General features: G+C 36.6%; 1 protein-coding gene across 1 annotated transcript; it reads left to right on the plus strand.

The window, feature by feature from the left end:
- The first annotated feature begins 183 nt into the window (after positions 1–183).
- On the plus strand, positions 184–12,654 carry LOC114530291 (xenotropic and polytropic retrovirus receptor 1 homolog). The gene is made up of 18 exons (XM_028551899.1): positions 184–886; positions 1,134–1,248; positions 1,402–1,587; positions 2,368–2,448; positions 3,187–3,238; positions 3,626–3,727; positions 6,793–7,025; positions 7,455–7,502; positions 7,630–7,728; positions 7,936–8,019; positions 8,469–8,547; positions 9,089–9,276; positions 9,344–9,523; positions 9,638–9,779; positions 10,003–10,191; positions 10,734–10,900; positions 11,182–11,315; positions 11,820–12,654. Exons 4-18 carry the CDS (start codon positions 2,380–2,382, stop codon positions 12,055–12,057), a joined length of 2,004 nt encoding a protein of 667 aa, XP_028407700.1. The 5' UTR covers positions 184–886; positions 1,134–1,248; positions 1,402–1,587; positions 2,368–2,379; the 3' UTR covers positions 12,058–12,654.
- Positions 12,655–12,774: the final 120 nt, after the last annotated feature.

A 12,774-nucleotide genomic window follows, 5' to 3' on the forward strand; every position in this document is an offset into this window, starting at 1 on the left:
GCCTAAAATTAAAGACAAGGCCCAAAAATGGCGGCACATTCGTCATCGTGTGAAGGCTAATTGACTCTCGATCATCAGATTCAAACGAGGCCGTTGCATAGAAAAGTAGCTTGGAGTTTAGGTTTGTTGGTTGGGTTTGTTTGGTTTGTTGCAGTGACTCTTGCTGCAAACGTAGACAGTTAGTGTGATTGATTTAATTACAAGTAAGAAAACATACAGGGAGTGAAGGGTTTTACTTTATTCAACCAGTGTTAGGGAATGTGAGAAAATATATTGCGAAAATATTTTGACTGAAATTTGCTTGTGTTTGTCTTTGGTATTTTTTTTGTCTGTTCACCTCCATGTGTACCAGGCATTGTTAAGTCAGACAAGTGCTCTAATAGCATGTCTCTAGACAGATCGAAAACTTAACAGTTCAGCGTGAAAAAATTATTTAACAGTTCGGCATGACGGTTCGTAAAATGTACTAAATTTAGAAAGGAAATGGGAAATTGTATATTGATTTCGGAACTATATCCCTACGCCTACGTTATTCAGAAGGTAAGGAATGATATTGCGGGGTTGTTGATTGTATTATTCTGTAGCTCCTGAAAACATGAATGGAAACCAGATGATATTTGTATCGAGCTACTAATATAAATGTCGCAAGATGAGCTGGTGGGCGCGGTAAATGTATTATTTTGTGCTCGTTTAATACGTACGAACTCTACTATGGCTATGCTGACCTTTTCAGCTTTTCTACTATGAAATGCAAAACCTTTTGCTAGCATGCCTTTCTAGCTAATTCCGAGATATATACACTTTCAAAGCATGTATGTCATGGTATGACCTATTTTTGCAGAACCTTTGTTATTTCCAAAAGCAGCAGTAAGTTGTGAAGGAATAGGTAAGCCTGGATTGCAAGAAAACTCGCATTCTAATAAATATGCAGCGCTATTGGGGTGAAACAGTCGCTAGTGACAATAGTGTACCTGTTTTGCCACTGTTTTGCATCAGTCGTCTTTTTAACTTCTACATGCATATCAAAATATCGAAATTTTCCATGCGGGTCCCAGCTTGCATGAAATTCCGATCCCCCACACAAAAGTTGTGAAATTTAATCGAGAATATTATTCTTTTGTATATTGCAACAGCACACGGTCACGGTGCAAACCTTAGACCCGCTTAAATCTGGTGAAGTATAGCTCGCACTTCAGTCTTATTAGTCGCTGCAGTGATAAGAAGTGGTTTGGACAAGCTTTTATGCAGGTACGAATAAATTGTACAGGGTTTATTAATCCATTTTTTCCCAAAAGTACATAAGATTTTTTAAGGCTCTTTATTGGATCACTTAGGGTTGCGGGGTTGCGTTTCCTTTGTACATCGTAACAATTTAGATGACATGACATTGTTCAATTTTAGATTGTTCAGTTAAGATATCTGATAAACATCGACATTCGAGACAGTAAAAGCAATTAAAATTCCACGGCCATAATAAGTAGGACTTTGAGCGGAAAGAACGCCTGATCTCGTGGCTGATAATTCGTTGAGCCTATAAGAAGTGTCAGCACCTGGACCAACTTTTACTTAAGTCAACATTGGCGTAAGGTAAGAATATATTTCTATCACATGCGCTGCATTATTAGTCTGATAATTTTGTAAGTTGTAAGTTGATTTAGCGTGTTTGTTATTAATTGCAAAGACTTAATGATTCATGAAATTTCGTTCACGCGATCACCTTTATAAGCGCGTGGTGTAGTAAATGTCGAATTATTTCTATAACACAATTGAAATATACTTCAAAATATGATCGCAAGCCGCCTCGTACATGCAGAACATGAACCAGTTTCATCATACAATTTGTCAGTACAGAAACTGAGAGACATGTATCCCAGAGCTAATATAATGGAATATTCCTATTAATTTGCATAATAATATCGGCTGAACTTACAGCAATGTTGTGAGCTTTGTGTGACCACAGGTTAAAACGTTTTGCGATTGGGAAATTTTGAAAACAATTGAATTGTCTCAAATTATATTTTGTTGTGGCCTGCAGACTGTAGTTGTCTGCAATCCAGCTACAGTCACACACGCCTCCACCTAGTTACTTGCCCTCTTATCCTCCCCTTTGTACGCCCACTGCATGCGATACTACAGGCGGTTAGTGATTGGTTGGAAATTCTTATTGTTTATTGGTCCAATCAGATCACTGATCAGATATAAAATTCTCCTAAAATTCAACCATCCAGGTTTCGCTTTTCGCGCAGTCACTGCTATGACGAAATGGCAAACTAATATGGCGGACAAATCTGTGGGAAAAATACGGATTTTCGTGTTTTATGGCCAAGATTTCAGGCGTATTGATAATATATATCTAAATTTCCACAGAAGATCGTGACTATGAAATTTCAAGAGCATCTAACGTCGCATTTGACACCGGAATGGCGTGTTCAATACATTCAATACGAGGTACGAATATAAGTAGAACTGTAGAAGTGTCCATTTATTGATATTAACTGTCACTTGACTTACTTCCAGTTTTGGTCTGTTCAGTGTTACTTTTAGTTGTTATCTATATTGCTTAGTATCATTACTCGTATAATGTCTTATCACTTATTTTATATTCCCTATTGCATTGTTCTATTTTGGTCAAACCAGTGTCGAAACATTTTGTTTATTTTTGAATTGTCAACCCCTGACCTTATCTAATCTTTTTATCCGTAAAAGATTTTCAAGTTTTTCCCCATGAATAATGATTCGCTGTCTGTTATATTTAGTTCAAGTCTTTTTTGTACAAATATGTAATGTAAATTATTCAGATTATTTTGTTTATAATACTATACTGTATAGAAATCTGAAATTATCTATTGTGGCACATAATGGTAGTATAAGAATATATAAATAAAATACTCAATGCGAAAACATGAAATCAGACACAACTATGGAATACTCTGCAGGGTCAACTAATTCAATTAAGTTATTCATCCTGCAGAATAATATTTTAATTGTGGGGTTAGCTTTTTCTTAGGACAAGTATATTTTATTTCAAGCATTCCTTATTGGTCATACTTATATATGTGGATTTCAATAAAGTGTAAAACTGTAGGGTTATTTATTGAAACATGCTGCCTTAATGCTTCGCAGGGTATTCTATAGTTCCTGAAATTGTTTCAAATTTAACATTCCCCACATTTTTTTACAATACAGAAAATGAAAGAAATTCTTTATGATGCTCTGGAGAAAATGCCATCAGATGAGGGTAGGAATATGTCTACAAAACACAGGAAAACTTTCTCTGTATAGACAGATCCCTCAACATAACGCTGCATAAAAAGTGTAGTATTTAAATCTTTAACCTCTTCACAGTGCAAATCTGAGCCGCACCAACTGACCAATATGGTCGGTTGAAGTAGGTTTCCAATGCCCTAAATGCAGCCAGATAATTACCTTTGGCAAGAAATATGAAACCAAATTTAAAAGTTAATCCCGTAAATTGCCTATGTGTATGTATATTATGATAGCTACTGTGAAACATCTTCCTCCAGGTGCATTTCCCACAAATATTGCATTGTTTAGATGTGAAACTATGTTTATTTGGTTTAATTATTGTACTAACTTGTATTATATATCTACCAAATCTTTGCAGAGGCTGACCCAAGCATAAAGGAACAATACTTTGCCCAATTTGAAGAACAGTTCTTTATGTTCTGTGATAAGGAATTAGAAAAAGTTAATACCTTTTTTGCAGGTATTGTTATCTTTACTTAACATCTTATTGGTTAATGCAGTCAGATAATAGGCTGTTAAATAGTATTTCATTCATTCTTTATGCAACAACATCAAAGACTGAGAGCCATAATTCAGTAGGAAATAATGTCCTATAATGTTTTGTAAACAAGAACTTTATTAGAAGGCCTGTAATTGTAATTGGGCTACACCGCTGAGCAGTTGTTTACTTCACTTTGGCCACTCACTTTCCCCTAAAGTTCCACCAATCTGCTATAAAGCATTTGACGGAAATTAATCTCTAAAGAATTCAACAATGTAATTAAATAAGTTGAAATTTATATAGCATGACTAAATTGTCAGACTTGTTATTGGTATGTACAATTACCATACACTTTCACTTTCAATATATTTACATTAAGTAATAGTCAAAAATATAAGTCAACTGCCTCCTAATTATTAAAAGCAAAGCTCTAAACCCCCACGACTCTTTCCTTAAAATTATGAGTTGCTAAGGCGTAATTCTTATATTTTACCTTCGGGAGGTAGGCATATTTACTTCCCTATAACCAATTCTAGGATTGTGTTGAATAGGCTGAACACACAAGAGTTCTGTATCAATATTATAGTCAGTACATGATGCAGGAGAAAGTGTTTATAACTGTCCTAAAAGATATGAAATATTAAACTCATTTTTGCTGCAAAGAACGGGTTAGGGTCAGCTCACTAGTTAGAGTTTTGTGTCGAAAACATGGCGACTGTGACGTCATAAACTCTGCCTGGATTCCATTTAGTCATGAATGTCATGAACATGTGATTGATGTAAAGATGGCTGATGAGATGTGTTTGCAGTCACCAATGACCGATTTGAATGCAGAGATAAAGATATATTTAGATCTTGACTATTTCTCATCGGTTAAAATGACTTGTTCACGAGAATTACGATTAAATGGAAATTTTGGAAATGGATTTTCCTCGGCGATTTTCTCTTTCTTGCGCATATTATTGGGTGAATTATGTACACGGATGTATAACTAGGACTAGGTGGCGTAAAGTAAACTACTGTGTTAAAAATTCCTAATAGTATACACCATGAGAAGAAAATCGGTGTCAAAAATAAACCGCCGTTGCCAAGGGTTAATGACTGTTTTTGAAAATCCCCTTAAGCGGGCGTCACTCACGGTTTCAAAAACAAAGTGTGCTTCCCCCACGCGGGCTGGGAGAACTTGATGGTAATTTTTCCCTTATATTGGAACATACATTAGATGATACCCGCGTTACCTTGGCCAATAACTTACGTGGGTGAGCGGCAGTCTGGAAACAGGAAAAAGCAAGTTTAATTTTCGCTCGAGGCAATGAATTTTGCGCCGTTCTCAGTAGTGTCAGATATGATTCGCAATATTTCATATTTCTGAGGATGGTTCTGGAATTAAATTAAAACACCTCGCGTCCTCCATAACGAACGTTAAGTCTTCAGAGGGAAATACTCTTGCAGTTTAAGATTGATAGGAATGGAAGTGTTTATATGAGTGGCTTTTCAAGTCTGAACCAATGATCGTGTGATTCTAAAAGGAATCCAATATATATGAGCTAGATTCTTCAAATTGCAAAGAAATTATTCGCTTATCAGTCTTCATAACATATATTGAAATTTTGTAAACACGTTTTTTAAAGAAAGTATCTGCTTTCGATAAATGAATAAAGTAATTGACCACAAAGGTTGTTAGACATTAGAATTAAGTCAGTTTAGGCCATGTAAAGGCCCGTTCACACGATCCAACTTTGTCGGATCCAATTCACTTTTGACGTATGGAATGTAGTGTGTATTATTGATAAAACACTACTGCATTGGCTTTAGTTGATTTGCTGTCCATATACTTTGCAAGTCAACAGACTATAAAACATCCATCAGAAGTGAATTGGATCCGACAACCTTGGATCGTGTCAACGCCAACGGGCCTTTTACACGGGCTCATTTTCAGTCAATGCTGAAATTGATATTGACCTACGAAATCTCACACAATTCTCATTTCACTTTTACGAGCTTTTTTTACTAATTCTTGCCGTAAATTAAACATGACAAATATAACTGGAAAGAAATGAACGAAAGTGATAATCATAATATCTAAGTGAAGGTAGCCAAATTTTCACTATTTTTTTATGTTTACATTCTTGGCCGCCACATTTCAGAAGTTCCATTGCAAGTAGTCTATTGTAATATATATGTCGGAAGAGTCTGTTGTTCGAAGCAAAAATTCAATTTATGGCCATGTAGCGCACGAGATGTACCAGGCAGGCGGTAACTGTGAACGCTGTATAAATTTAGAGACCCAGCATAAAATAAGTAAGATAGCTATATGAAATATTCTTAATGATGAAATGAAATTCTAAAAGGTTTTGTCCGTAGAAATAGCGATATTTTATGTTTAATTACAAAGCTTACAAAGCTACGAGAATATATATGCGGCTACATTAACAAATATCCATTTACATAACAGATTTTTCTTGAAGGCTAATCCGTTACTAGGAACCCCGCATTCGAAATAATACTGTGCTACAAAGTCTTGTTGCCGGGTATTAACCGCATATTTCCCCATATCACTCGCGGGGAGACCCCAATATAGGTATAAGTAAATATCGAGTCTTTTCTCCTATCATCCTACACATGCCATGCAAATCCAACTCAAGACGAGAGGGGTGGAGGGCCGATTGCTCGGAACCCGGTAAGGATAAATGCTGAACAAGTGGATAATATTGATCGCGTTTATAAATCCCTCAAACAACCAGACTGAAATACCTATAAACACGCAAGTAAAATAAGTCGTAAACTTTTACTTTGGCTCATGAAATCGAAGCTGTGCTATCCACAAAGTAGGTGAAACTGTGCTTTTCTATACTGTTTTATCAAATAAAGGGTTCGAACAACCGCCCCCAGGATTTTATCTGGCTGCTGATTCCGTCACTTGAAAAGTGCTGTGGAATGTCAAGTCCTACGCTTACGTCTAGACCTAATAAAACACAGCTGCTTGTATTTATTTATTACACCTCTGCGTACTCACAATACTTCTCTCCATTATTTTACGTTAGAGAAAATCGCCGAGGCTCAGCGAAAGTTCACGACATTAAAGAACGAAGCGGAATGTGGCGGTTACCTTTCCGCGAAGTCAAGTTTGAATCAAATACGGCGTGGTGCTATTGGAGGAGTGGTTCTAGACGCGAATGTTAAGAAACTGCTAGCGAAAAGCCATCGCAAGGCGAAGAATTTAAAGCTTGCATTTAGTGAATTCTATCTCAGTTTGGTTTTGCTGCAGAACTTTCAGGTGCGGTTCAAAACATATCATTTGAAACACATGCGATTCTGAAGCCCCACGATCCCTCTGGCTGAAGTGACGTTAGGAAAATCGCAAGAAGCGTGTCACAGATTCCGAGGTTCATATAAGATCTGGAGAATATGTTTCTCAGGAAATATGAACCCTTCATAAGCCTGTTCCACTAATAACCAAACATGACATGTTGGTGATTGGTTAGGCTGATTTTCGATTTGCCGAATGCTATCTCCATTTATAGTGTCGGCATGCTGATATTTTACACTTATTTGAAAAATCTTGTGATATGAAATCGACGAGGCAAACGTGACAAATCGTCCAAATCCCTTGTTGGTTGAAATATTCGCATATACATCCGTGCGCATAAAGAGATCACTACTTAAATTACGAATCTTCAATCTTTACATTGTTACTCTTTTGCAGCAACTGAATTTTACTGGCTTTAGAAAAATTTTGAAAAAACATGACAAGGTGTGTGCCCTTGACCATTTGTTGATTAATTAATAACGATTAGGAACCATCATGTATAATCAACAAACTTTTTCTTTGAAGAACCAACGATACTAATTGTCCAATGATTTTTTTCATTGCCATTTAGCTTTTCGAAACTCAAAATGGTTTGAATTTCAAGAAGAAGGTCCAAAAAGCTCCGTTTTTTGTCAACAAAGGAGTGGATACCCTCATTAGTGAGACTGAGGTAATTAGAGAGCTCTTATGATGGTAGGTGGGTGAGGGCCATGATAGGTGGGTGAGGGTCATGATGGGTGGGTAAGGACCATACCCATGTCAATCCTGATGCGCCCTTGATAGTCTGATGTTCCCCTAAGTTATACACTGCACACTTGCCAGTCAGTAGTCTTGGTAGTGATTTTATTTAGAAATGCTACAAACGTTTCTCTATTAGAATATCTTTATCAATGAACTGGAGGAAGGGGATCGTTCGAAAGCTATGAACCGTCTTCGTGTCCCACCTTTGACGGAACGTGAGGTCAGTGTTTTTCATAATTCACCTCAACATATCCATCTCATGCACCATCTTTTTACAAATAGTAGATACAATAGTAATTATAATTCTCTATTTCTGTGGCCATTATTCATATAGAACAGAAAAAATCTCTGGAGTTCCCCAGCCAATATTCGGCCTTACCTCAAACCTCGCACCCAGGCGCTTTAGATAACGATAAATAGACACATTACAGGATTTTCCATAGATCAGTGGCTGTAAGCTGAGCCAGCGCGCGAGCCTGTAGTGTGGTTATTCTTGTGTGGCTATATGGCTATCTTTAGCGCGTTCCATTCATTTAGCGCGAAATCATCCTCAGAGGTGCCTACAGAATGTTAAAAACAGATGTCCCCAGGTTGATCATTGAAGAATCTGCACTCATAATTGATTTATCTTTTAGAAACAATCTGAATAATAATTGACATATCTTGTAGAAACGTAGCTGGGTGATCTTCCGTGGTGGACTTTTCTTCGGAATGTTTCTCGTGTTAATAGTCGTTATAATTCTTGGATGTGAGTAATAGCTATCCCTTCACGTAACACAATTATATATTGTTCAATCAATTCTGAACTGTTTTCACTTCTCAGCCTGTGTGGTACGGTATGACTTTCCCCAGGTCTATTGTACTCCCGCATCTCAACACAGCTCTATGTTTCTTAAAGATGCCATGAAGCGTACAGTTTTAAGCTGCAGTGCAGTTTTAACACTGGAAATAAATTTACTCGCATGGAAACTTGTAGTTATCCGTGATATTTCCATTCCACGTAATTAGACATAATCAACAAATCCATTATTTCTTTTCCCGTGTGAACAAATTTCCTTGTTGCGTGTGTTAAAGACAAATAATGGGGTGCAAAAATATTTCAACGAGGAAAAAAATTATGAAATGGAAGGCTGTGGTACGAACCACCATGCACAGCCAAACCACTTAAAATTACAGTACTTAGAAATTTTGAATTATAAGGGTGCGACTTACTATTTACGGTTTCAACCTGTGCTTCGACCCTGAAGTATAAATTTTTCTAAGTCATCGCGCTTTACCTTTATATGTAGTTGGAACTAAAGGATATGGCGATGAATGGATTCCAATATTGAGAATGTATCGTAGTGTGTTCTTGTTGGTAATGATGATATTCCTCGTCGCAATAAACACATGTGGTTGGCGGTCAGCGGGTGTTAATCATGTCTTGATATTTGAACTCAATCCCAGGACTCATTTGACTTTTCAACAAGTTATGGAGGTAAGTCAGAATTGTGGAGTTTTTAAGTGCACGTATAGAGATTCAAGATATTATTCTTTACATATAGGCATCAGCTTGTTTATCAGTGATATGGTGTTTGAGTCTTCTTGCTTATATATATCACAACGATATTGGCATATACCCTTTCACTCCTCCATTAGTAATGGCTATTATCATATTGGCATTTACTTTAAACCCGTTCAAATGCGGCTTTTACGGTGCGAGATGGTGGCTTTTAAAGATAGTGGTATGTACCAGAGTATTGAGTTTTTTTAATGGTTTTCATTCAGTTCTGGTTTTTAGTATAAGTTCAATCGCGTTCTTTAGATTTTGCTAACATGAACTACTCTATTGTTTTCAGTATCGCGTTATCACTGCTCCATTCCATTCTGTTGGTTTCGCTGATTTCTGGCTTGCAGATCAGATGAATAGTCTAAACACGATGTTTTTAGATATTGAATACAGTTTTTGCTATCTTGTATACGGCTGGTATAGTTCTGGGGGTGAGTAGCGAAGTGTGCCTATATAAGGGGGGGGGGGGGTGTAAATTAAATGCCTGCAAAGATGTACCATCTTTTCAGCTGACATTGTCAATAAATACAAGCCAACAACGATGGTGATATTGAGAAGTTATATCCTACTAAACACCCACCCCTGCGGGTGTTTGGCCTCCAAAACATCATTAAATCCTTCCCTGATTCTATTTTTATCTATTTCACATTCCAGATACGTGTTCCACCAATATATATGGTATAAGACCAATCGTTCTTTGTCTACCAGCCTGGTTCCGTTTCGCGCAATGTCTAAGAAGATACCGCGACACAAAACACGTTTTTCCGCATCTCGTTAATGCTGGCAAATATTCTACGACGTTTTTCATTGTTCTGTTTTCTTCTCTTACAGCGATGGAAAAAGGTAATTCCATGAATTTGTTGCTGATTTTCCGGGGTTTATTCAAATACAGGGAGGAGCCGCGCTGTTCAAAAGTGTTATTTAGCCTAAATTGTCGATTAGCTTAAACGGCGGTTAAGGGGCCGGGTGTTTGAAAGGCGTTTTGCTTAAATGGCGGATAAGTTGAAAAAGGAAATCAAAATTATCTATTTATTTATAGAACAACTGAGCTGAAATATTGCGATGTGAATAGTTTAATTTCAACTGAAGAACATATTTAATGCATAAGATGTATAGTTTCAGTCATTCACAAGATGTATGAGAGTATTTTTAAACTCTAGCTTATCCACTGTTTAAGCTAAACGCCTTTCGAACAACCGGCCCCAGAATAGGAGAATATCTATTGATTAATCGTTCTCATGAGGTTTAAAAAAATTATGTAATTTTACCTTTTTATATACCATTTAGACTAAATAGCCTTCGTGCACCTATATCCCCCACGACCTACATATATGGGACTATCTCTTGTAATTATCCTTTTCTTATTTATTTTTTGTCGGTTACAGATAAAAATAGTTCATATGTGGGAGCATTTTTTATATTATGGATAATCAGCACATTTATTGGCACGTGCTATACTTTAACGTGGGATCTCAAAATGGATTGGGGCTTACTGGAGTGGAATCTTTCTGAAAACACCTTATTACGTGAAGAAATTGTATACCCGTATAAGGTAAGGTTAAGCGTGAGACACTTTTATACAGTACTTTTATCCGGTATATCTGATGTTCAACTGGAAAATAATTGGAATAGTGGAGATGCCACTGGATTTCCTTTTTTTTATTAAATCGAGAGATTCCAAATTATTTTTATTCACCAACGGTGATCCTTAAACTCGTCTTAGTTTTAATGTAAAATTAATGCTCTCTCGAAGTCCTAAAGCTATTAAAGTTGGGTTTGTCGTTTGTTGTCATGTCCACCACAGAAAGGCTAACATGACGTCTTTCTCTGTAGTTCCTTTATTACTTCGCCATTGTTGAGGACTTCATATTTCGTCTCATTTGGACATTGAACGTATCCGTTGGATATAATGGGACAGTTAGCCAGGAATTAATGACCAGTATTCTTGCTGTTTGTGAGATATTTAGGTAAGTGCGCGTAAATTACTATTCTGCTCACCCAGATTATGCCATGCTCGTAAAAATCAGTTAATAAAGACCATTTTTCTCCTGAGCTAAAGGTTTCTCAACTATTCATCGGACTTTCTCACACCTTTCTCAAAGTTGAAGGTTTTGAAAGTATAACTTAAGGAACTAATCCCAAAATAATATATGGAGTGGCGACTACACTCGGCAGGCACATTAATGCATTATCATTGTGATGAGTGCACATTATGATGAGTGCACATTAATCCACTATCATAATGAGTCTCACGTCATTGAGAATTTGAAATAACAAGATACCGATATAAAGTAGAATTTTCTAGAATTTTTTAAAATTTTTCTTCAATGCGTCAAACCTAAAATGACGTGTGAACAAAAACCCTTTCTACGAAATGCAAAAATAATTTCCTGCGAGTGATATTTTTAAAAAAATTCTGACATGCAGCGCTGTTAAGAGAGTTGAAATGAGCTTCCTAATCTTATTTGCAGACGATTTATTTGGAATTTCTTTCGACTCGAGAACGAACATTTGAACAATTGCGGCGAGTTCCGTGCAGTTCGCGATATCTCGGTGATGCCAATGGATCCTGATGATCATATTTTACTTGAGGCAATAATGGACGATGAGACGGGTCCACCTCGGGCAAGCAATAGCCGTGTTAATGCAAAAGCTCAAAAACGATCAACCATCATAAGCAATTCATCTAACCATACCTCGGTTGTATAGGGGTGGGAATTGATCATCGGGGATTATTATAGTCCTCGCGAAAGTGCTGGGATGTCACTTGACTATAAAGATGGGAAGGTTCGAAGAAAATAATTTATTCCACGATAACTCCAAAAACCTTCACAAAATTCAAGGTACACCTGTCTTGTAAACCCCTTGCATCTCAGAGGCATTGTACCTAACGGTTTTGGGAAACCAGAACTATATGAGCCGTTTATCGAGGCTAAGAGGGGACACAGCTTCCCTTCCTTCCAAATAGCAGGAAATCGTTGCAGCAACTGGGAGCTGCAAAAGACTCGGTCAAATTAAATAAGCCCGCGTAGATATATATTTAAGACATTCTACAGATGTTGTAGTGTGTCATATATTTATTTTATTCTATAAACTTGTAGAATATTAAAATTTTAGATGTTATATAAAAAGTTTAAAGGTTAATTGAGCCAGCCCATGGAAAATTATTTGGGCTTTAAACATTCGATAAGTTGGGTTTGGATTCCGTTTACGAACGAGGTGATTTTTTTTTATAAAGAAAGGTGTTTGTTAGAATTTATATTTACAAATTATATGAAATAAATAGGATCTCTTATTCATTGTCGACAGTATGTTTGTTGTTTTTTGACCATAGAAAATTTGCACCCTATAGAAATATTTGCCGAATAATTGTCAAAGATAAGATTATGAGGATTATTAGATAGAACTTCAAAATTATGTTGTTAT

This window comes from Dendronephthya gigantea, unplaced genomic scaffold (assembly GCF_004324835.1).
Source record: "Dendronephthya gigantea isolate DGI-Jeju-01 unplaced genomic scaffold, DenGig_1.0 000061F, whole genome shotgun sequence".
Taxonomy (NCBI): domain Eukaryota; kingdom Metazoa; phylum Cnidaria; class Anthozoa; order Malacalcyonacea; family Nephtheidae; genus Dendronephthya; species Dendronephthya gigantea.

Excerpts from the sequence above, each read along its gene's own strand:
- LOC114530291 (XM_028551899.1), top strand. The coding sequence starts at position 2,380 with ATGAAATTTCAAGAGCATCTAACGTCGCATTTGACACCGGAATGGCGT. Across the intron at positions 3,728-6,792 it reads AGTTAATACCTTTTTTGCAG|AGAAAATCGCCGAGGCTCAG; the intron begins GTATTGTTATCT and ends ATTTTACGTTAG. Across the intron at positions 11,316-11,819 it reads GCTGTTTGTGAGATATTTAG|ACGATTTATTTGGAATTTCT; the intron begins GTAAGTGCGCGT and ends TCTTATTTGCAG.